The 24,155-nt window shown below is 43.2% G+C and overlaps 1 protein-coding gene across 7 annotated transcripts in view; it reads left to right on the top strand.

The window, feature by feature from the left end:
• The window catches only part of DST (dystonin), a 497,869-nt gene that overhangs the window by 30,509 nt on the left and 443,205 nt on the right, over nt 1-24,155 (top strand). For 6 of the 7 annotated variants that reach the window (XM_029242504.1, XM_029242501.1, XM_029242502.1 and 3 more), the window contains exon 3: nt 16,156-16,356. In XM_029242504.1, coding sequence (XP_029098337.1) covers nt 16,156-16,356 — 201 coding nt within the window. Of the gene's footprint in view, nt 1-2,116; nt 2,132-16,155; nt 16,357-24,155 lie in introns of those variants that run through there. The other variant, XM_029242512.1, reaches the window with a different exon arrangement.

Here is a 24,155-nt window from a genome sequence, read left to right as displayed (position 1 = left end):
ATAAACTCTGGAGAAAGAATAGATAATTCAATGGGTGATATTACCCATTGGAAGTAAAATTAGTCTCTACTTCACACTATACTCAAAAATTAATTTCAGATGGATTAAAAATATGCATGTAATTAATTCCAGATGGATTATAAATGTGCACATAAAGGAGGTAAGGAATCGAAGAAGATATAGGAGAACATTTTGTAATCTTGCAAGCTGGGAGAAACTTCCTAGGAAAACAACAAAATTTACAAATCATAAAGGGGGGGGGATGGTTAAATTAGGAGTTTGGGATTAAAATATACACACTATTATATATAAAATAGATAACCAACAAGGACCTACTGTCTAGCACAGGGAACTCTATTCAAGGAACTATACTCAATATCTTGTAATGACCTATAATGGAAGAGAATGTAAAAAAGAATATATATTCATATGTATATGTATAACTGAATCACTTTGCTGTTAGCTCCTGAAACTAACACAACATTGTAGATCAACTTATTATTTCAATAAAAATTAAAAAAAAAGTAATCATAAAGGAAAAGATGGGCAGGTTTGAGTAAAAGAATTGTAGACTTATGTACTGTAAGATTAAAAGGCAGGTTGTAACCTAGGCAAACATACTTGCTGCATATATAGGAAATAATTGTATTCGTATTATATAAAAAGCTTCTACAAAAAAAAAAAAAAAAGTGGGCTTCCCTGGTGGCGCTGTGGTTGGGAGTCTGCCTGCCGATGCAGGGGACACGGGTTCGTGCCCTGGTCCGGGAAGATCCCACATGCCGTGGAGCGGCTAGGCCCGTGAGCCATGGCCGCTGAGCCTGCGCATCCGGAGCCTGTGATCCACAACGGGAGAGGCCACAACAGTGAGAGGCCCGCGTACGGCAAAAAAAAAAAAAAAAAAGCTTCCACAAAAGCAATATGGCACGTACATACAATTTGTAGAAAAATGAGTAAAGGATGTGAATGGACAATTCAAAGAAGAAAACAGAAAAAAGGCTATAAAAATATGAAAAGATTTCCATATTTTTTTACTAATAAAAAGTATAAATTAAGACTTGTTTTTTACCCATCAGACTGGCAAGAAATAAAACGATTGATACTCTCCAGTGTTGATGGGGATAGGAGGAAACAGGGCTTTCAGAGCATTGCTAGAAATGTGGTTGGTTCAGCATTTTTAGAGACACATTTGGTGGTGTCTTTACAATGTAATTTTTCTGTGGCCTGGTAATTCCATTTCAAAGTAAAGATTTAGTTAAAGATATATATATATATACATCTTGTTTATTGCACTGTTTATAAAAGAAAAAAGCTGAAATATCCCATATTTTAAACAATAGGAGTATAGCTAACTAAAGTATGGCATACCAGTATACTGGAAAATTATTCAGCTGTTAAAAATAATGTAAATCTGAAATGCTATCTCTATCATTGTTAGATAAAAAGAGCAAACTGCAACGCAATATGTATAGCAAGATGTTATTTTTGTGAAAAGTTATTGTTTATTTGTCTGTAAATATCTGTGTAAGCATAGGAAAAAAATCAGGATGCTATTTACTAACTTCCCAGGTATTACTCTGGAGAGATGTGTTTCGAGGTACAAAACAGGGACATCCATTGATTTATATACCTTGAAATGAGTGAGGTATACTTGTTTGGGAGGGTTTAACTTTCTAATTTGTTCTTGTCTGCAATTTTTAGACAACTAGATCTTTAAAAAAGAAAATCAAACCCCAAACTTAATGAGAATGAACTTTGTGCCATGTACAGGTAGGAACAATGAAGGACAAAGGAAAAAGAAGCCTGTTTCTGGCTTCATATCCACAAATACATTTTAAATGAGTCAAACTGTGGTAAATGCTGGGTTTTTTTTTTTTTTAAAAAAGCCACATTGAAATAAACACCACTTTAATCAGTCTACTGGGAAAGTCAACAGGATCATATGATCTAGGTTAAAAAGTTCCTAGCTCTTGCCCAAATAACTGCAAGAGGGAGTAACCAAATCTCTTTAAAGCTTTTAGCTACTGTTCAATAACATCATCTCAGGAAAAACAGTCAGTACAAGGTGACTTCTAATGCAGAGATTTTGCTGATGTCCGTGTGATATAGGTCAAAGACAGAGCAGAAATGCACCGTAAGTGATGCCGCAGCTACCCTCAGACTGGACTGGCTCACGTTTCTCAGTGTCTGATTAGCTGTTTTTGTTTGGCCCTTGGTCCTTTTAGCTCTCTGCTCCTTCTCTCTCTCTCTTAGTATCAGTTATCAGAAGATATTAGGTTGTGAAAACAATTTTTTTCTTCTTGCTGATGAGTCGATGTTCAGGGTAAGCAGACTTTGAGAGTAAATGTGCTGCCAGAAAAGCATTAAAGACTTGGAACACAGACCAAGTACACATTCAGTTAGTTTCTTTGGGGGCAAAGGTTCAACCTTCAGAGTGTGATTGGGAGCGCCCTGCTCATCCCCAGTGGGGACTGGTGATACTTCGGAGACATTTCTGATCGTCGCCTTGTGTGCTGGGAGCTTGTACCCATCGAGTCTCTGGCTTGCTTCCCAAGCATGTGCCTGGGGCTTGGTGCTGAGCTTGGCAAGCATCCATCCCCTACTCCTGGCCCAGGGCTCAGTAAATGCCTCCTCCACTTCCCTGTGCTAGTGCTGTAGCTCACCTTTGGGACTTGAAATCCTGCCCTGAGCAGTGGGCACTGATCAATCAGTACAGGTGCCGACCAAAGGGCTGATGCCTTTTAGTTGCTAGACCCTGGGGGAAGTTCGGGAGCTCAGAGTGGGAAGGAGGTGGGCAACAGAGAGGACACCCAGGGGTCTTGGGGCTTCTACCCCTTAGGGCCACCCAGGCCCCACTCTGCCTGAGCTAATCAGCCGGTGCCCTAATACTCTTGCACACCCGACTGGAGCCTCCCACGGCTGTGCCCACCCACAGGATCTTTGCCTGTATAGACTCGTGACCCTTGGCAGGCCTGGTTGCTACACCATCTGTCTCATGCCTGAGTTGTCCTGAGTCATATCAGCCTCAATTTAGGAATTTCTCACGAAACAATATCATATTGGAATTAAGTTGGACCTTAAGACTGAGCTGTTAGTTGAGAATAGCTTGTTGGGGACGCTGTTGATATAACTGTACTTGTAAGGTTAATTTAACCACCGTTCTTTCTTTGTGTAGAGTGTTAGTTATTCAATTTGCATACACATTTAGGTCTTTTATTTTGTCTTGGTCACACGTAGGCCGCTGCCCTCGCCTGTGTCTTGAGTGGTTTCTGCCGCACTGTCTGATAAATGGACTTTAGTCTCTTAAAGACTCTGATTTTGTAACAGGTATTGAAGATGCTTACGGATGCCCTTGAAAGCACTGAGTGACCACTTGCTAGGACTTTGCTGTGACTTGTTGCAAATGAGCACAAGTTGGATTTTTCCTCCCTTTCCTATTTTCCTTCTTTCCTTTCACATCTTTGTTTTCTCCTGCACACTCAGTGAGCACATGGCGTCACGTCTCCTCTGCCTTTCCTCCCTGTGCCCTTTTTGTTGTTCCTTTGGGCTGCCTCTGGGCTGCCTTCTTTCTTAGGACTGACGTTTATGACCTCTGCTTTGTGTGACTGTTCACCACTTCGTCATCTCGCTGTTTGGGTGCTGTTTGGCATCTTAGCAACTGGCAAGTTGTAAACACTCCACAAAACACGCTTCCTGTTTTATATTATCTAGCTTTTTATCTTGAAAAGGATGGTGTCTCTGGCATATTCCTATTTTAAACTGACTATTTAGTAGACACAGTGGCTGGTTACTGTCTGTGAGTGGGTAGCTCAGAAAAGGCTGCCTGCAAGCCGACCGTGCTCATATCTAAAGAATCATCTGTGAGACTCCCTCAGTGTGTAATTACAAAGGCTGGGTTATGATTTGCTGGTTGCTTTGCTATTTATAGAGACTGCCACTGCACATGACTGTCTGCTCCCGGGAGCTCAGGCTGCAGGAGAGCAGATGGCAATGACTCTCCTGTTTTGCTCTCCTTAGCCTTGCTGTAGACCTCCATCTACCCCCCACCTCACTTCCCAGATGCCTGCTCCTTCTCTATCCTGATGTGCTACCTGTGTTCGATGTACATACTGCCCAATGTTTTGCTGTTGCTGTCATTTTTGTACTGATGGATTTGCTGTCCCCAGAATCTCTTTACTGTTGATTCTTTGCTGTCATTGGATGTTAAATATGGCGCATCAGTTGTTGATGGCACTGCTTAGGAAATCGGACTTCATGTTTGTTGCAGGTCAGTTTCCCAGGGAAATAGGCTTTGAGATGAAAATTACCTGCACTTATGGGGAGGGTGCCCTCAGGAGGAACACTTAAAGGGAACGGGGAAGCAGGATCCGGCAGAGGAGGAAGTTGAATTGTGATGCATATGCACCAGAGGCCTCAGCTGATCCAACAGAGTGTTCTGGAGCTGAGGGGCCCTTCAGAGTTGTTTCTAACTGAGGCAACGACTCGCCATTTCCCCTGACCAGCGTTCGCCCTGGAAGAGGGGGTGATGGTGGCCAGGCAGCTAGCGCTCAGGCTGAGGGTAATTCCTACATAGGGGTTCAGCTAAAAGCCAGGGGCTGCCAGCAGTCTTAGCATCTGGCTCATGAAGCTGGAGTTTGGGTGGTGCCCCACAGCATCCACTAAAATGCCCTTTTTCTAGTTTTGAGTAAGTAGATGCAATTTCTACCCTACTTTGAACTTGATTTTAATGTGAACGTAATGTAGGTTCCATATTCTGAGTCCTTTAAAAGCCAAGCATACTTATATTCTTTTTATGGTTCATTTTGGTAAAAAAAAAAAAATGATGATGAATTCCATCAACAAGGCCGGTTTCAACAGAATAAGCCTTGCCTTACTGGACAGCCACTGCCCATAAAATTCACTGTCGCTCTGTGCTGATGGCTTTATCTCGAAAAACCAAAGCAGGAGGTGGGAATGGTGAAGGCGTGAAAGCTGTCGTATCAAAAGCTGTAGGGTTGATAAATTTGTGCAAACCTTTGGCTTGGTGGTTACAGTCCAAATATAAAAAAATCGTCGGGGAATAGGCATAATCCTTATAAGAAAATAATGCAGGTGCATCCTTTGATAATATCATCTATGTGTTTGATGAAACAGTGTAACAGATGTTGTTAAATCTGCCTGTGAAACCACAAACAGACGGAGTAGACCAGGCTGCCAGAGGGATATTAGACTGACCTGTATATTTCACAGACCAGGTTGTTGGGGCAGAGCACAGATTAGCTGACCCAAATGGCCGAGTCAGAGTTACTTCTCAGTCTATGAAAGAGGCAGAGTGCTCCAGGCCCTACAGGATACTGCAGAGCAGGGGCTGGCAAAGATTTTCTGTAATGGACCCCCTGTTAGAGATTTTTGACTTTGCAGGGCATGTGAACTCTATCGCAGCTACTCAACTGTGCTCCTTTCTAGTGCAGAAGTAGCCATGGGCAATAAATGGGAGTGGGCATGGCTATATGCCAATATAACTTTGCAAAAATAGATAGTGGGTCAGACCTGGCCTGAGGGCTGTAGTTTGCTGACCCCTTATGGCGAGGGCAGGTCTGGTTGCCTGAAGGCTCAGTCGTAGAGCAGATACTTGCTAAGACTTAGGCAAACTTCTAAGTGTATATTTTTCTTTAATCTGTAAAATGGCATTAAAATATTTACCTCCTAAGAATACTACAAGAAATAATGAAATAATGCGTGCTCGGTGTTTGGCACATGGGAAATGCTTGATAACTGGAAACTATTATTATTTACACAACTCTAAAGAGTTAGAGTTGGGTGAAGTTAACCAGCTGAACAGTGTTGGGAAAGTGTTCAATAAATGAGGCTCAAATTATGTTTGGCTGTGTAACAAGACGTGTGTAGGGAACTCTTTTTGTCTTAGTTTGTCTGAGGCCCCAGGAGTTGTAGTTGGTGAGGCTCACACTGCCAGAGAGAAGAGGACTAACAAAGGAGGTGGCTAGCTGGGGAATTGGTTTTGCGACCAGCTCTATGGCAGAGTCTGCTGCACTCACTGACACCAGTGTGTTCTCTTTGTTCTGGGCATGTGGCCTAACCACGTTTTTCAGCTTCCCTTGCAGTTCATTGATTGCCCACATAAATAGGTTCTGGTTAATGAAGTGCGAGAAGTCATGGTTACTGTTTGCAGGCCTGGCCGATGGACACCATCTGCACACAATCCTGGCTTTTTCTCCATAAACTGGCAATGTGGAGAGGAGATTGGGCACCTCACGAGCCACAAGGTGGAAGGTGCCTGGTGCCCTGAATGACTGTGTGAAGCAGAGTGGCTCTCCCACTGGCTAATCCTGTGTGACTGTGCCCTGTATCTTTTTTTTTCCTGAAAAATAATATATATTGGACTGGCCAAAAAGTTTGTTCAGGCTTTTACGTAAGATGGTTAAGGAAAACCTGAACGAAATTTTTGGCCAACCCAATGTATGTATAAGTATAATTGAATCATTTTGCTGTACACCTGAAACTAACAAAACATTGTAAATCAACTATACTTGAATTAAAAAGTATACGAGTATTGCTACTCCAGCTTTCTTTTGATTTCCATTTGCATGGAATATCTTTTTCCATCCCCTCACCTTCAGTCTGTATGTGTCCCTAGGTCTGAAGTGGGCCTCTTGTAGACAGCATATATATGGGTCTTGTTTTTGTATCCATTCAGCGAGCCTGTGTCTTTTGGTTGGATAATTTAATCCATTTACATTTAAGGTAATTATCCATATGTATGTTCCTATGACCATTTTCTTTATTGTTTTGGGTTTGTTTTTGTAGGTCCTTTTCTTCTCTTGTGTTTCCCACTTAGAGAAGTTCCTTTAGCATTTGTTGTAGAGCTGGTTTGGTGGTGCTGAATTCTCTTAGCTTTTGCTTGTCTGTAAAGCTTTTGATTTCTCCATCGAATCTGAATGAGATCCTTGCCAGGTAGAGTAATCTTGATTGTAGGTTCTTCCCTTTCATCACTTTAAATATGTCATGCCACTCCCTTCTGTCTTGTAGAGTTTCTGTTGAGAAATCAGCTGTTAACCTTATGGGAGTTCCCTTGTACGTTATTTGTCGCTTTTCCCTTGCTGCTTTCAATAATTTTTCTTTGTCTTTAATTTTTGCCAGTTTGATTACTATGTGTCTTGGCATCTTTCTCCTTGGGTTTATCCTGTATGGGACTCTCTGCACTTCCTGGACTTGGGTGGCTATTTCCTTTCCTATGTTAGGGAAGTTTTCGACTATAATCTCTTTAAATATTTTCTCAGGTCCTTTCTCTCTCTCTTCTCCTTCTGGGACCCCTGTAATGCGAATGTTGTTACGTTTAATGTTGTCCTAGAGGTCTCTTAGGCTGTCTTCATTTCTTTTCATTCTTTTTTCTTTATTCTGTTCCGCAGCAGTGAATTCCACCATTCTGTCTTCCAGGTCACTTATCCGTTCTTCTACCTCAGTTATTCTGCTATTGATTCCTTCTAGAGTATTTTTCATTTCAGTTATTGTGTTGTTCATCTCTGCTTGTTTGTCCTTTAATTCTTCTAGGTCTTTGTTAAACATTTCTTGCATCTTCTTGATCTTTGCCTCCATTCTTTTTCTGGAAGGTTGCCTATCTCCACTTCATTTAGTTGTTTTTCTGGGGTTTTATCTTGTTCCTTCATCTGGTGCATAGGCTTCTGTCTTTTCATCTTGTCTATCTTTCTGTGAATGTGGTTTTTGTTCCACAGGCTGCAGGATTGTAGTTTTCCTTGCTTCTGCTGTCTGCTGTCTGGTGGATGAGGCTATCTAAGAGGCTTGAGCAAGTTTCCTGACGGGAGGGACTGGTGGTGGGTAGAGCTTGCTGTTGCTCTGGTGGGCAGAGCTCAGTAAAACTTTAATCCACTTGTCTGCTGATGGGTGGGGCTGGGTTCCCTCCCTGTTGGCTGTTTGGCCTGAGACGACCCAACACTGGAGCCTACCTGGGCTCTTTGGTGGGGCTAATGGTGGACTCCGGGAGGACTCACGCCAAGGAGTACTTCCCAGAACTTCTGCTGCCAGTGTCCTTGTCCTCACGGTGAGACACACCGCTCCTCTCTAGTTGTGGCATGTGGGTTTTCTCTCTCTAGTTGTGGTGCGCAGGCTCCAGGGTGCATGAGCTCTGTAGTTTGTGACACGTGGGCTCTCTCGTTGAGGTGCATGAGCTCAGTAGTTGTGGTGCGTAGGCTTAGTTACCCCACGGCATGTGGGATCCTAGTTCCCTGACCAGGAATCAAACCCATGTCCCCTGCATTGGAAGGCAGATGCTTTACCACTGGACCACCAGGGAAGTCCCAGCAATCTGTGTTTTAATCAGCTTTCCTGGAGGATCTGACACTTGATAAAGTTTGAGAACCACTGATTAGGTCATGGAAATTCCTATGGCAAATGCACACTTCAATGTACAATGTTCAATGGCTCGAACAAAATAGATGTATATTTGTTGCTCATTTAGAGGTGCAGGTGGTTGAACAGGTTGGCAGAGTGGCTTCCTCCAGGCAGTTATTCAGGGACCCAGGGTGATGAAGTCACTGCCGTCTTTAATACGTGACTTTCAAGCTTTCTCTGAAGGTCATCCCAGCCCAAAGAGAAGAGCATGGAGAAATGGCTGTAGGATTTGTTTATGGGCTGGGTCCAGAAGTGGCATACATGTCCGTATTCCATTGGCTAGAACTCAGTCACATGGCCCTGCCTGCCTGCAAGGGAGGCTGGGAAATGTAGTCTAGCTTGTGCCCAAGGAAAAGAGGCAAACACAGATTTTGGTGAGCAGCTAGGAGTCTCTTTATGGACATTTCTGAGGTTCTCTGTATTCTGGACCTCTTTTATGTCACAAACCCCTTTGACAGTCAGGTTGAGCTCATGGACTCATTCTCAGAATGTTTTTAAATGCATAAAATAATAAACAGAATTACAGAGGAAACCATTTAAATTGAAATATAATTATAAATTGTTAAAAAAAATTTTCACCTAGAATTGCCAAATCAATCTTGAGGAGAAAGAACAAAGCTGGAGGCGTAACCCGTCTAGGCTTCAGACAATACTACAAAGCTACGGTTATCAAAACAGTGTGCTATTGTTATAAAAACAGTCATATAGATCAATGGAACAGAATAGAGAGCCCAGAAATAAACCCACACACCTACTGTCAATTAATCTTCGACAAAGGAGGAAAGAATATACAATGGAGAAAAGACAGTCTCTTCAGCAAGTGGTGTTGGGAAAACTGTACAGCCTCATGTAAATCAATGAAGTTAGAACACACCCTCACACCATACACAAAAATAAGCTCAAAATGGCTTAAAGGTATAAACATAAGATATGGCACCATAAAACTCCTAGAAGAGAACATAGGCTAAACATTATCTGACATAAATTGTACCAATGTTTTTCTAGGTCAGTCTCCCAAAGCATTGGAAATAAAAGCAAAAATAAACAAATGGGACCTAATCAAACTTATAAGCTTTTGCACAGCAAAGGAAACCATAAACAAAATGAAAAGACAACCTATGGACTGGGAGAAAATATTTGCAAATGATGCGACTGACTGACAAGAGCTTAATTTCCAAAATATACAAGCAGCTCATACAACTTAATAACAAAAAACCAAACAACAAAATCAAAATATGGGTAGAAGAGTCCAAAGAAAACATACAGATTGCCAACAGGCACATGAAAAGATGCTCAACATCGCTAATTATTAGAGAAATGCAAATCAAAACTATAATGAGGTATCACCTTGCACTGTTCAGAACGGCCATCATCCAAAAGTCTACCAATGATAAAATGCTGGAGAAGGTGTGGAGGAAAGGGAACCCTCCTACACTGTTGTTGGGAAAGTAAATTGGTGCAGCCACTATGGAAAACAGTATGGAGGTTCCTCAAAAAACTAAAAATAGAGTTACCATGTGATCCAGCAATCCCACTCCTAGGCATGTATCTGGAAAAGACAAAAGCTCTAATTTGAAAAGATACATGCACCCAGCGTTCATTGCAGCACTATTTACAATAGCCAAGACATGGAAACAGTCTAAATGTCCATTAACAGATGAATGGATAAAGAAGATGTGGTATATATATACAATGGAAAATTACTCAGCCGTAAAAAAGAGTGAAATAATGCCATTTGCAGCAACATGGATGGATCTAGGGATTATCTTTAACTAAGTGAAGTAAGTCAGAGAAGGACAAATATATGATATTACTCGTTTGTGGAATCTAAAAAATAGTAAAAATGAACTTATTTATGAAATAGAAACAGACTCACAGACATAGAAAACAAATTTATGGTTTCCAAAGGTGAAGGGAGGGAGGGATAAATTAGGAGTATGGGATGAACAGATACACACTACTCTGTATAAAATAGATAACCAACAAGGACCTAGTGTACCCCACAGGGTACTATACTCAATATCTTATAATAACCTATAATGGAAAAGAATCTGAAAAAGAATATATATATGTATAACTGAATCACCTTGCTGTACACCTGAAACTAACACAACAGTGTAAATCAACCTTACTTCGATTAAAATTACAATTAAAGTTTTTTAACAGAGCAATATATGTATTTATTAATGCATTAAATAACAAGATCTAGTGACAGATTTAATAACTATTTTGATTTTGAAGTAACAATGAATATAAATGGTATTTCAAGATATCTTCAGCCACTATAATTTAATAGTTAAATATCTGTGATTTCTTTTAGGGGCAAAAGTCAGATATTGCTAATAATACCAGGTTTATGGCCTGCATTTATAATTGAGGGATATGCTAAGTTTGTTTGTTTTTTGAAATTAATTTAATTTATTTTTGGCTGCATTGGGTCTTCGTTGCTGCGCGCAGGCTTTCTCTAGTTGTGGTGAGCCGGGGCTACTCTTTGTTGCAGTACATGGGCTTCTCATTGAGGTGGCTTCTCTGTTGCGTAGCATGGGCTCTAGGCACGTGGACTTCACTAGTTGTGGCACGTGGGCTCAGTAGTTGTGGCTCACGGGCTCTAGAGCACAGGCTCAGTAGTTGTGGCACATGGGCTTAGTTGCTCCGCGGCATGTGGGATCTTCCCGGACCAGGGCTCGAACCCGTGTCTCCTGTATTGGCAGGCAGATTCTTAACCACTGAGCCACTAGAGAAGCCCTATGCTAGGTTTTAATTAGAGTTTAGTGAAAATAAAGACATATTTTTCCCCATCCGAGTTCATTGATTGCCTGCTCCATCTCCCTTGAATTTTATCCATGGATTCAAGAACTTCTGCTCTGTACTTTATTTCTAGCCTTGGATGAGGAGAATTGTAGGGTTTTTATGGGACATTACATGCTTTATAAACATCAGCTTATTGAGCTTCATAATATTTGAATATGGTAAATCTATGTCTTTACCTATAAACCTTAGCTTTTCAGGTACACCAATAACACAAAAACAATTCTATATAAAATACTCATTGCATTAAGTTTCCATTTGTTCAGATGCTTCATCAGTAAACTGGATGGTGCTTTGATCTTATATAACAATAATTCTTACTTGAAAATGTTAACTTTTTCAATTTCTGCCTGACTTATCTAAAATGTTTATAGACATTTCTTGTTTTAATCAGTCAACATATGTTCTGAGTATATGTAGAAGATGAGCTCTGAATGCATTACTGCCTTATAACCTCCCTACCTAAGAGCAAAGTGGAGAGGGCACGGGTTTGGAGTTAGAAAGACGAGCTTTTCTATTTGTGAGTTTTGGCCTTAGGTAGGTCACTTACTCCTGGTAAGCCTCAGTTTGGTTGTCTATGAAGTGGATATAATAGGCTTAGCACCTAAATGGTGCTTAGTAAATTATTGCTATTAATATCTTCTCCCTTTTTTGACAGTCTAAACAAACAGCCTGGTTAAGTCTGAGTATTTGATGTGTGAGGAAAATAGCTAGCCACGTGAAACCTAACAGAAAGAGTATGCATCAGGGGTTTTGTTTGCAGGCAATGGAATTTGACTCTGACTTAAACCAAAAGAGAATTTATTACAAATGTATGGTAGAATTTACAACCAAAACTGAATTGTTATAACAGAAATAGGCAGCTTCAAAAGGTCTTTGGTGCATCCACTAGACTGATGAATTCCTTCTGCTATTTTCAGTCTCTACATCCCTCTGCTTAACATTCAGTGTCCAAGCAGAGAGACTGCAATGGGTTGATCCTTGACCGTGAGCCTCCCTGGGAACTATACCAGGTTATTGAGAGGGAAGATGTAGAGTGGGCTGTGGAGAACCCGAACTTAGCTGTGTATCAGGACTGTGCATCTGAGAAGTTACTGCCCAAAGGGTGCTGATAAAACAGGGTGGCCTAAAGACATGAAAGCAACCTAAATGTCCATTGACAGATGAATGGATAAAGATGTGGTAAATATGTACAATGGAATACTACTCAGCCATAAAAAAGAATGAAATAATGCCCTCTGCAGCTACATGGATGGACCTAGAGATTATCATACTAAGTGAAGTAAGTCAAAAAGAGAAAGACAAATATCATGTGATATCACTTATTTGTGGAATCTAAAAGATGGTACAAATGAATTTATTTACAAAACAGAAATGGACTCACAGACATAGAAAATAAACTTATGGTTACCAAAGGGAAAAGGGAGGGAGGGATAAATTAGGAGTTTGGGATTAACAGATAACATACTACTATATATAAAATAGATCATCTATAAGGACAAGTATACGAGTATAGCACAGGGAACTATACTCAATATTTTGTAATAACCTATATGGGAAAAGAATCTGGAAAAGAATATCTATATCTATGTCTATATCTATATCTATGTATATATATCTGAATCACTTTGCTGTATACCAGAAATTAACACAACATTGTAAGTCAACTATACATCAATAAATAAATAAATTTAAAAACAGGGTGGCCTAAAAATGGCAGAAGTCCACTACCAAGAGACTGCCAAGTTCCCATCACCTACTGGTTGAAGGGCATCCGGGCAAGATCAAATGGCTAGAGGGAGAAATGGACTTTATACTGACTCCATCAAATCCTGTTAACACCTGTGAGAGCTTATAGCACCACCTACTGTTTTAAAAGAAAATTTCCTTCTGTTAAAAGTCATGGCTTATTTTTTATAGTATTTAGGACAAGCAAGTGTAATAAACCCCAAACCAATAATTCTCTGCAGTGGTTTAGGGAGACTAAAAAAATGCCTGCTCAGCAATGACTGTGCTGTTTGCAGTGTTTGTGATCATAGCTCTGAACTGCTGGCAGGTGAGTTGCTGCTGTAGCATCCAGGAAGTGAAACCGTAATAATAAGGGGGTCCATTGACTACTTACTGTCATCTGTGTACTCTTCTAAGAGGCTGATGTGGACTATCTCATCTAAATACCATGTAACTCTACTAGAGGGGGAATACTGTATGCATTTGGCAGAGGAAGAATCTGAGGCTCAGAGAAGTAACTTGGCCAAGATTGTACACCTAGTAAGTGGGAGAGCTGGGGTTCTAGCCCAGACAGTTGGACTCTCAGGACAAGAAGTGCCTGGGATTCTCTAGAGCAGGGAACTCTCTCCTGATGACCAGGGTGGTTGGTACCTCATGTGTCTATCAGCAGGGCACACCTGCAGTGTGATTCATTTTCCTGTTTACATCTGATTAATAACACACTTTTGTCTTTAAGAATATCTTTTATTCACACAAGCAATATACCTAATAATCATAGCCAACCCTTATATATTGCTGTGTGCCAGGCACTTTTCTAAGTACTTTACATTTATTAATTCATTTATGCTTCTCAACATCCCTATGAATTAAGTACTGTTTTGAATCTCCATTTTACAGATGAGGATATGGTTCAGTAACTCTTCAAGGTCACACAACTAGGAAGTGACAGAGGCTGTGTGTCAACCCAGATAGCCTGGCTGCTTGCTGTCTGTGTACTGCCCTGTAGTGTTTGTAAGAAGTTATTTTAAAATAGTCCATGTGTATTTGGATATAAGATAAATCACAGAGGTGTGTATGATGGTGCTCAAATCTTAGAAAAATGTGAAGGTGGAGTGAAAGTGACAGAAGTTTAGGAAAGACTGATTTAAACAGTTTCTAATTTTTATTGTAAACAATGCTTGAATATCTACTTGGGCCTACTTGCCAGAGTTTCTCCAGAGTAGATACAGGGGCGTGGATTTACTGGGTTATTGTTCTCCAGAATGACTGTACCAACATGTTTTACTTTTTTTTTTTTTTGGTCACTATAAGTGAGTTTTATGTAGTTTTCCTAAGAGTTTCTAGAATTTGTAGGCCCTCGAGGACTATTGGTAATAATAGAAATTAAGTAGAATTTTGTTGTTTGTTACTCCTGAGAGCATAAGAGAAGGAGAGTCTGCATATTTACCTAAGAAATATGCTTAGCTCACCCCGCTGGGACAGAAGCTAGTGTATCCTCAGAACACTCAGTTCATTCCACCAGAGCACATGTTTCTGGAAATCAGTGCCACCTAGTGGTGACTAAACCCCTCAGTAGCTATCAGAGTGTGGTGTATGTGTGCGTGAGTGTGTGTGGGGAGGGAGGGCATAGGGGGAGGACATCCAGGAACCTGCATATTTAAAAAGCAGCCCGGCTTAGCCATTGGCCCAGTTTCCCCTTCTCCATCCTTTTCACGGCACCTGCTGCACAGCCCTGGGATTACATGGGAGTCTGGACATGTTCTGGGCCTGTTTGGGGTTGAGGACCGCCTTCCCCCCAGGCCTGCACACAGAGGAGACATGGAAACAGGCTCATGTGTTTGGGGTAAGAAGAAAGTGCCCAAACTGTGACCTCAGTTTTGCCAAATCCATTTGCATTTCCTCCCTTGTTGATTTCTGTTGACCTCCGCCCTCCTTTGACTTTGTGGCTCACCTGGAACTTCTGTCTTTTTCTCCTTCATCCTCAGCCTGGTGTCTAGGGCCCCATCATCACACCGCAGATTCTCCCCTCGTCCGTTTGTGCGCTCCCCTGCATGTGGGTGTGCACATCATCAAACAATGTTTCTTATTGCTACGTAAACATTCCATCCATCCACCCATCCATCCATCACTTTACTTCTTCTTTCTTGACTTATGTTGTTTCCTTGCCTGGAACATAAATTCTATCCCTTCTCCACATTCCACTGGTCCGCTGAGCTCAGCTTCATCGATTGATTCCTCCTGTAGGGTCTGTCTGCACCTCGCGCCCTCCACTGCCCCTCACCCCGCGTCGCCCATCCCAGTCTGCTCGTATACTCTGCAGCAGACTTCTGCTCTGAAGCAAATCGTCAGCTACTCCAGGACAGAGGTTATTTTATGTAATTCTTTGGTATTTTCCAAAACCATGTGCACGTTCCCAGATGCACAGCTGAACTTGTTTCCTTGCCCAGCGAGTCATCCTTATACTCACCATACTGTAAAAAAGAAGGAAAGTTAACATTTCATTGAGCACCTGGTATCTGCCAGATACTATTCTTAGAATTTTATGTCTAAGCATAGTATCTGCTTACGTTTGCTTTTACATCTGTTACGTTATTTAAAACCTAAAAACCCTGTGAGGAGAATGTTATCCATTCCTTAGGCTGGAAAAATTAGATCATCAATGTTTAATAAATGTGTAGCTATAATGAACAGGTCAGCATTTAGACCCAAGCCCATCTGACCCCCCAAACCCATACCGTTTGCTGCAGTGTCCTGCGCCATTTGGTGTTAGACCCTCCCTTTAAGGTGTTTCATGATGATGCCTTGCATTCCTGACTTCCTTCCTGCACAGTCCACTTCCAGGGGAGCAGAGCATCCTTTTCCCTGGGGTAATACTGGGTCCTTTCCCTGTACCATCCTGACGCCCACCTGGAGCCCCCCTTCTTCACACTTAGTTTGACTTATATCCACATAAGTAAAGCAGTATGCCTGCCTACTTTTTTTTTAAACTAGCATTTCTGGATTAAAACATCTCTTAAGGTAGAATAACTCTGGGTCCCGGAACACGAGATGCTTTGCAGGACACACAAACCTTGCTACACTTTGAGCTCACTTTTTGGGTGGTCAGAGAGCTCACAGAGCTGGTGTCTTTGGATGTCTCTGTACAACTGGCCCCAGAGAACTGCCCAACTGACTCAGGACCGCTCTGCATCTGTTCGCTTGTGTTTCCTGCCCCAGGGATTCCGAGCCAGCCCTCGGCACCTTAGGAGACGGGCCGCAGCGGCTGCAGCTGCCCGGCTGGAAGAAGCCAAGCCTGCCGTGGAGGTTCACCACCAGAGCGAGCAGGAGATCTCAGTGAGGAAACGAAGAATCAAGAAAAGCAGCCGCGTCCAGCCAGAATTCTACCACTCCGTCCAAGGCGCTTCCACCAGAAGACCTGTAAGTAGGGAATTGTCTTTTCAAAGAATATTAAATACGTTGTCACATGGGGTGGTCCTTCTCTTAGTCTTCAAAAATGATCAGATTGACTTTAAGTAATTCGGTTATTCTCTTATTGTCCCAGCAAGTAGTCGGGAACTCACATGAGTGCCAGCGAGGAATGTGGTTTCCCAGGAAGCGCTGGTCAGCGGTGGGCGGGGGTATTGAAAGCTGGTGAATCCTGACCACATGAGAGTGGGGTCTAGAGCCCGGATGGGGCCATGGAGTAACCCAGCTGAGGCCTGCAGTGGTGAGAGCTGAGTTGGCGGAGGCGGGTGACAACAAAGCAGCATCGGGATGGTGAGGTGTGGAGGGAGGGGCCGACCCCCTCATCTGCAGCTGTCCTCCAGGTGATGCTGAGGGAGCTGGCCCCTCCGGGTGGCTTTTATGTTGCTCCCAGGCGGCACTGCTGTCCTCTTCTAGCAAGTGCCCTGGGTCTCTGTCAGCTGAGCTGCCTTACCAGTTACCAGGGAAGTTACCTGAATAGTTACCTGGGAAGCTTGGTGCCCACCTGGTCTTCACCCCTTCTCCTCTCCTGAGCACACAGTTCCATGTGCTCTGACCTTCTGTCTTGGTTGGGGCTCTTACACAGGGACTTGTTGCCGGGGCTGTGACAGTTAAGGATTTGGGGCTTAGACACTGACATTTAAAAAACTTTCAAGGAGTATTTCATGACTGCAGTAATCTTGCATTGCTTCAGCATTAAAAAAAAGTTTCCCTATGAGTCCTTCCTGTGCTGTGGAGAGCCCATGATTGTCGTGACTCATGCCAGCTGAGGGGAGCCAGCAAGATTTGACGTGATAATATGTCTCTGTACATTATTAAAACAGACCTGCCCTTCTGTGGGGTAACTGCGTAGCAGACGCATGTGGAGTTTGTGGCCAGGCCAGCGACAATGGGAAGAAACTGAATTCCTTTACAGAAAAGGTCCTGTTTAGCCAATGGTAAAATAAGCACATACTTAGAGATGAGAGCCTTCCTTTCATGATTGAATAAAACAAAGGCTAAGTAGAATTTGGTGTCTACGTGGAGCAACAGGAAATTGTAGGAAAATTTATTCATTCAACAAATGTAAGCTTTTTTATACAGGAATTAAGAGATGCACAGGTATGTATTAATAACTAACGGTTATTGAGGGCTTACTTGTATAACTGGAATTATTCACCTTCTGAATGATGAAACTGAGGCCCAGAGAGGTAAATAACTTGCCTAAGTTGACCCAGTTGTTTGGGGGTAGAGTCTAGGCTTTGGGTCTAGGCGGCGGACTCCAGGGCCCCAGCACTTCCTCTGCAACCTTCTGCCTTCCTGCGCCCCAGCACCTCACCGCTGAGTCCATGGACAGACACGCACACGAGTAAACGGAGTGCAGGCCTGTGTTAGGGAAGTGCTGCCGTGGACCGTGCACCCGGCATTAGGGAACATGGCGCATGGCCAGAAATACTTGTAGAGAAGCAGACGCCTGAGGCGCGTCCTGAAAGAGGAGGAGTTGATCCGGTGGGAAGTGGAGGGAGGCGTCTCTGACGAGGAGAACGTGTGCAAGAGCACAGAGGCATGACCGCGTGGCAGGCCTGGGGGACAGCTTGAGGTGGTGCTGGTAGATGAGACCAGGGTCATTAAGGGATACATTATGCTGAATCGTTGGGTTTATCTTCTGTGACAGGGCTCTGTTGAAGGTAGGGAATAGGCACATTGTTTCTCCTGCTCAGAATCTAGCTAATTCTTTCTTCTAATCTCCCCATGTGTATGGAGAAGTACGTGATCATCATCAAAGTTTAGGAGCCCTCCACCCCCCCTTATTCCCTCCTGAGCACTGTACCTAACTGCCTTGGTAATAAGACATAGTTCCCATGCCTGGTGGCTCTGCCCTGGAACACCTCTCCTTGCTCTCTGTTTGCCTGGAGAATTCCAGTTCACCACTGAACACTGACTCGAGATCAGGCGGCTTGCTCAGGAAAGTCTTTTCTGATCCTTCCCATCAGAGTGAGGTGCGTTCTGCTTTGGTCCTCGGCCCTTTGTACAGATCTCCAGCAGCGCAGTTACTCAAGTGAAAAAGGCAGGCACAGTAGTGAGATGGACACGGGTTCGACTCCCGCTCTATGTATCCGGCAGGAAAACAGCTGGCACCATAAGAGTTTAATGGAAGGACTGTTTCCAGAAGCATGGGCAGGGCTGAGATGCTCCAGCAGCCTTCAGGTGGAACCTACCTACCTACCTACCTACCTTCCACCCCTCGCCTGCAGGGGTGGCAGATGGCAGGGGCCTTGCTGGGTCCTGGTCAGAGGGCTGGAACCAAGGAAGCAGCCTTCCCCAGGAGCTGTGGCCGAGGCGTGCAGCCTGGCCAGAACCCAGTGAGTCAGGAAGGGGGCAGGGCAGAGTCACCAAGGATGGGCAGAGTCTGAGGGGACAGACAGGGACCCTGGCAAGTAAAAAACATACTGGTCATCTTTGCCGAGCTGTTCAACTCCTCGAGACTCAGCTTTCTTACTGTGAAGTGATAATAACAACGGCGACCTCACTGAGGGGTGAGGATGAACTGACGTGTGGAATTAGGTGGCCTGCTTGGCATAAATACTCAGTACATGATAATTCCTTCCTCTCCTTCCCCCCCAGACCTTGACTTCCTTGGGGTCCATATCGTCTGGCCTAGCATATTTCCTGGCATATGACATCTGATGCATTTTATTGAACAAATGAATGAATGATATTTATACATGACGTGTAGGTTAGGCACTATAGGAATTCAGAGAATGGAGAGGTTTTTTTCTTTTACCCCCGAAATAAGGTGGTTAGGGGGTAACTACTTCACGGAAGAGACAGGATTGAGTTGGGCTTAATTATGGGTAGGAATTGGAGAGCCAGCAGGCGTCAGCTCTGGGAAATAGAGTAAGCAGAAGTGCTGAGAACCGTTTGGCTGGATGTGGGGGATTATGAGAGATGTACAAGATAAAGCTGGAAAAGGAGATGGGGCCGGACTACCACTGTGTTTAAACTTCATTTTCTGTGCTTCATGGAGACCCTGGAAGAGATGAGTAGCATCATCATAGCAGGATTTTAGGAATTAAACCTGAGCAGGCTGGGTCAGAGGGGAGCAGGACAGGGCCGGGTCAGTGTCTGGGTGTCTGGTGATTAGGACCTGAGCTTGGACATTGCCTGTAGCTCTCTGCCGGAATCGGGTGGTCTCTGCTGGTAGGGAACCTGAGGAAAGCCTCTGCCCTCTCCTCTTCGGAAGGATCATTTGGAAGGGAGCAGGGTTAGAGGACAGGAAATAGCAGTGGCGGCTGCCTTGTTGCTAGGGGCAATAAAAACATTCCAGGAGCTTCTTTGGGGTGGGTAAAGCTCACTTCCTCCGTCTGTGTGCTTCTCCTAGGGTCATTGTTTTGTAGACTGGAAATCGTCAGAGTTGGTAGCAGGAGGCTGTTGCCTTCGTATGTCATGTGATTCCCGCTTAGCCTCTGCTGACATTTCCCTGTTTTCATGCTGTAGGTGGACTTGAGCGCCGGCCTTGGGTCCTCTTCTGGGTTTGGTTAGGTGCAGCCAGTAGGGCCAACACATGAGCCCGGAGCCTGTGCCTTTTCTAGCTTACACAGTGGGAGGGAGAGGGGGGACGAGTCAGTGTCAACTCTGATGGTGGCCTGGAGATGAAATAAAAATAAATCAGCTGTGGTGACTCAGGATTATTTGAATGACTTTATGTGAAGCACTCCAGGCGTTTCTAGCAGCAGTCTGAGTAAGAAACAGGCCCACGAGTCAAAAGACTGACACAGGACGTAGCAGTGAAGGAGATGACTCAGAAGCTGTGACAGTGCACTTTCAGCCAGGAAGCGGGCCCCGAGCCACATGGAATGCATTATACTTTAGCATCTCCGGCTGCTCCAACCTATTTACTTTTTCTGAATTCATCATTTATACTCCAAAGTGGCTATAAGAATTAGTAACGGAGATCACTAATATAAACATAATTAGTAATATATGTGTTTTCTTTCCCCCTCTTTTGAAAAATGAGATGTTTCTAAGAGTGAGTAAGCCAAACATTTATCCTGATTTTCTCTTTTAGGTCTTGGGACTTATCCTATATATTGAGACATGTCACTGGAACATTTAGGAATTTTTACCACCTTGGAGCAGAAAAGATAATTAGATCCACATTTCCCTTGGTTCTTTAGTATTTTGACATTGCAGTTGGGTCTGAATCCTAGAGCTTGAAACATCCATCATCACCACCATCACCGGAGCGCTCACATCACTGCACACTCGCTACCTCGGCAGCCCACAGGCAGCAGGTGTCTCTGTGCTTCCCTGTTTTCTCCCCTTTCATCTTCCCAGCAGTTCCCTGGGGCAGGTGCTCACTCTCTGGAGGAGGAGGAAACCTGTCAAGGTCACACAGCTGGTGGATGATGGAACGAAGATATAAACCCAAGTGTTCCAACCGGAGCAGTTGGAATAGATTCAAATGATCATGTTTCTAGGCCTAGAGGTTTATCCTAATGAACCCTCCTAAAGTACTTTCATCAGTTTGAGTCTCAGGTTTCCTAGCTGCAAAGAAGTTTTTTAACTTTTGCATCAATCGAAACCTATTTTTAAATGGTACTAGAAAGCATAGATAAGCCCCAAACCTCACTCTTGCCATGCTTTTCGTTCAGCCTCTCCTCCTGGGGCAGAGGACCTGGGAGGCAGCAAGAGTCTTTCTACCTAGTGCCCTCACTTGAGCCTGTTAATGTAGAACAAAAAGGGGAAGTCAAAACTTTAGAGCACCTGAAAATAACCAGGCACCCTGACTCTGTCCCTGTTACATTTCACTGATTCCAGTTTTGTGCACATTTCAACCCCATCGCCTGCATTTCCTGGACTTAAAGTCTCTGACACTAGCTCATAGAGGTGAAGGACTCTCTGATTAAAAACTGCCAGCGCCCTCAGGTACCGGCCAAGCGGTAGCCCTCTCCCCGTGCTGGCAAAACTGAGGCCCACGAGCTTCTGTCCTTCACTCTGGGGCTCCTGCCCCAAGTAACTGGATTATCAAGGCTGATACTTTTAAAAAAAAATTTTATTGAAGTGTAGTTGATTTAATGTTGTGTTAATTTCTGCTGTACAGCAAAATGATTCAGTCACACACACATATATATATATATATATTCTTTTTCATATTCTTTTCCACTCTGGTTTATCACAGGATATTGCATATAGTTCCCTGGGCTATACATTAGGACCTTGTTGTTTATCCATCCTTATATAATAGTTTGCATTTGCTAATCCCAAACTCCCAATCCTTCCCTCTCCCACCACCCTCCCCCTTGGCAGCCACAAGTCTGTTCTCTATGTCTGTGAGTCTGTTTCTGTTTTGTAAATAGGTTCATTTGTGTCATATTTTAGATTCCACATAGAAGTGATATCATATATTTGTCTTTCTCTGACTTACGTCGTTTATGATAATCTCTAGGTCCATCCATGTTGCTGCAAATGGCATTATTTCATTCTTTTTTATGGCCAGTATTCCATTGCATCTATGTACCACATCTTCTTTATCCATTTATCTGTCAGTGGACACTTAGCTTGTTTCCATGTCTTGAGCCTGGTACTTCTGACTCAGGCAGGCTTAACGCAGACGATTGGCGGTCCTGCTTTCTGAAAGGTGAACACTGGGGAAGAAGCTGGTGTGGCCTGAGGAGTGGAAAGCAAATTTCCAGTTTGGATATGTTAAGTCTGAAATATCTACGAGATTTCCTAGGGTCTGGATTTCATGGGGTTCTCAGTACATGGATATTATCAAATCCAGGAGACTGATCAGGATAACCCAGGAAGTGGATACTGATAGAGAAGGGCGTTGAGGGCTCAGTTGGGGTCCTCCAGAGCCAAGAGGTTAGGAAGAGGATGGAGGTTCCCTTTAACTTCTGACACCTTCCTTCAGAAAGACGGACGCAGAGAGCAGATTGGTGGTCGCCAGAGGTAGGGGAAAACACAATTTAAAAAAGTACACACAGCTGAATACATCTGTTGTTTTCAGTGACACAGAAAAACAAACCCTTGAATACACCAAAAAAAAAAAAGAATGAAAGAAAAAAGGAAAAAAAATTACAGGTGCCTTAGGCAGAGGTGGGTCCAGGGCTCTTGACTTTCACTGAAGGATGTTCGCCTTCCTCCAAGAAAGGGCAGCATCTCAGGTAGAAACTTTAAAGAGCAGCAGGAAAGGATTTCCCATGCAAATGCATTACTCCTCCCCAGCCTTGCCCTTTCTCCTACTAGACCACTTCCTTGACCTCACCTTCCTTTTCCTTCTGTTGTTGGATTTTGCTTTCGAGTCTTGGGGAAATTTTCTGTTTTTCTCTTTGCAGCTTAGGTCACTGTAAGGCTGCAAGATACCTTGGAACATTGCACAGTTATTTATTTATTTATTTATTTATTTGGCTGTGCCAGATCTTCGCTGCGGCACGCGGGATCATTAGTTGCGGCATGTGGGATCTAGTTCCCCGACCAGGGATCAAACCCAGGCCCCCTGCATTGGGAGTGCGGAGTCTTACCCACTGGACCACCATGGAAGTCCCTTTTGCATAGTTTTTCTTTGCTTTAAATTAATATTAACAGGTTTCAGGTCATCTTTGTAGTCGGCGGCCTGCTGCTGTGTAGAAAAGACTAGCCAGACATCCTCGATCTTGTTGAGAATGTAGGATGTTTCTCTGTCCCTTTCCTGCTTAGGTTGTTCAGTGGTCTTCCCTTTCCCTTTCCTTTTCCGGTGTGTAGCCCCATGCGGCTTTATTTGCATAACCTCAGGACACTTCCCTTTCTGGGGAAGGCTTGCTTACAGCTCACACCTTCCTTTGGGTTAATTAATTGGCGAATACAAAGCTCCTAAAGGAAATGTTTGTTTCCTTTTCCCTTTGGAGTTCTAGATAATGAACTGAATGAATAAAGTCAAATTTCTTTTGCTAACTGCTTCAGAAGGATTTTGTGGAATAATGTCCATTCAGCTTACTGAGTCTGTGCTCATTGCTTCACCTCCCTTACAGGACCTTACCAAAGGTTTCATTTATTATAAAACTGCTATCAGTAGCTATCAGAATAATTGGTGCACAGGATCATGCAGCGTACGTGGTCTATATTAAATGAATGGTGCTAATATAGATAGAGTTTAGTTTCTCAAACAACTCATGAAACCAAAATGAACTTGGTGAAGGGGTTCATGTGCTCTACTTGGAGAAAAATAAACACATTCTTCTAACTGATGATTCTTTTTGAAGCCAGCATTTGACTGAAGCAAGGCCTGTTGCCATTGTTTTTGTCTTTCTTGTACTCAGCACCACTTGCTGTCTTGGAAACCTTAAATTCTTTAAGCTCCAAGCAAATAAAACTTACAGAAAAAAAATTTAATTAATTAATTTTTTATCTTTTTATTTTTGGCTGCGTTGGGTCTCCATTGCTGTGCACGGGCTCCCTCCAGCTACGGTGAGCAGGGGCCACCCCTTGCCGGGGCCACGGTGACCTCTCCTGCTGCGGAGCATGGGCTCCAGGTGCGCTTTAGTCTTTTTTTTTTTTTTCCAGAAAATTTTTAGATAGCCACTTTTGCCTTCAAAATTTCCATGGATGGGGTGGATAAAAGAGCTGAAAAGATAGCTCCTTTAGAGATGGTCTAGTTTATTTCTTTACTTCTAACCAGAACAGTCTTTATTTCTAACCTAACCAGAATGTTAAAATGTTCCGGGAAGATGGGTATAAATTTCTTTATTTTAAAGGACACAGCTCTTCCCTTCGAATTCTGTTTGATGTTTAAC

The sequence above is a fragment of the Monodon monoceros genome, unplaced genomic scaffold (assembly GCF_005190385.1).
Source record: "Monodon monoceros isolate NGI ecotype Baffin Bay Population unplaced genomic scaffold, NGI_Narwhal_1 Super_Scaffold_3, whole genome shotgun sequence".
Classification (NCBI taxonomy): Eukaryota; Metazoa; Chordata; class Mammalia; order Artiodactyla; family Monodontidae; genus Monodon; species Monodon monoceros.
This window is presented reverse-complemented; position numbering and strand designations above follow the sequence as displayed.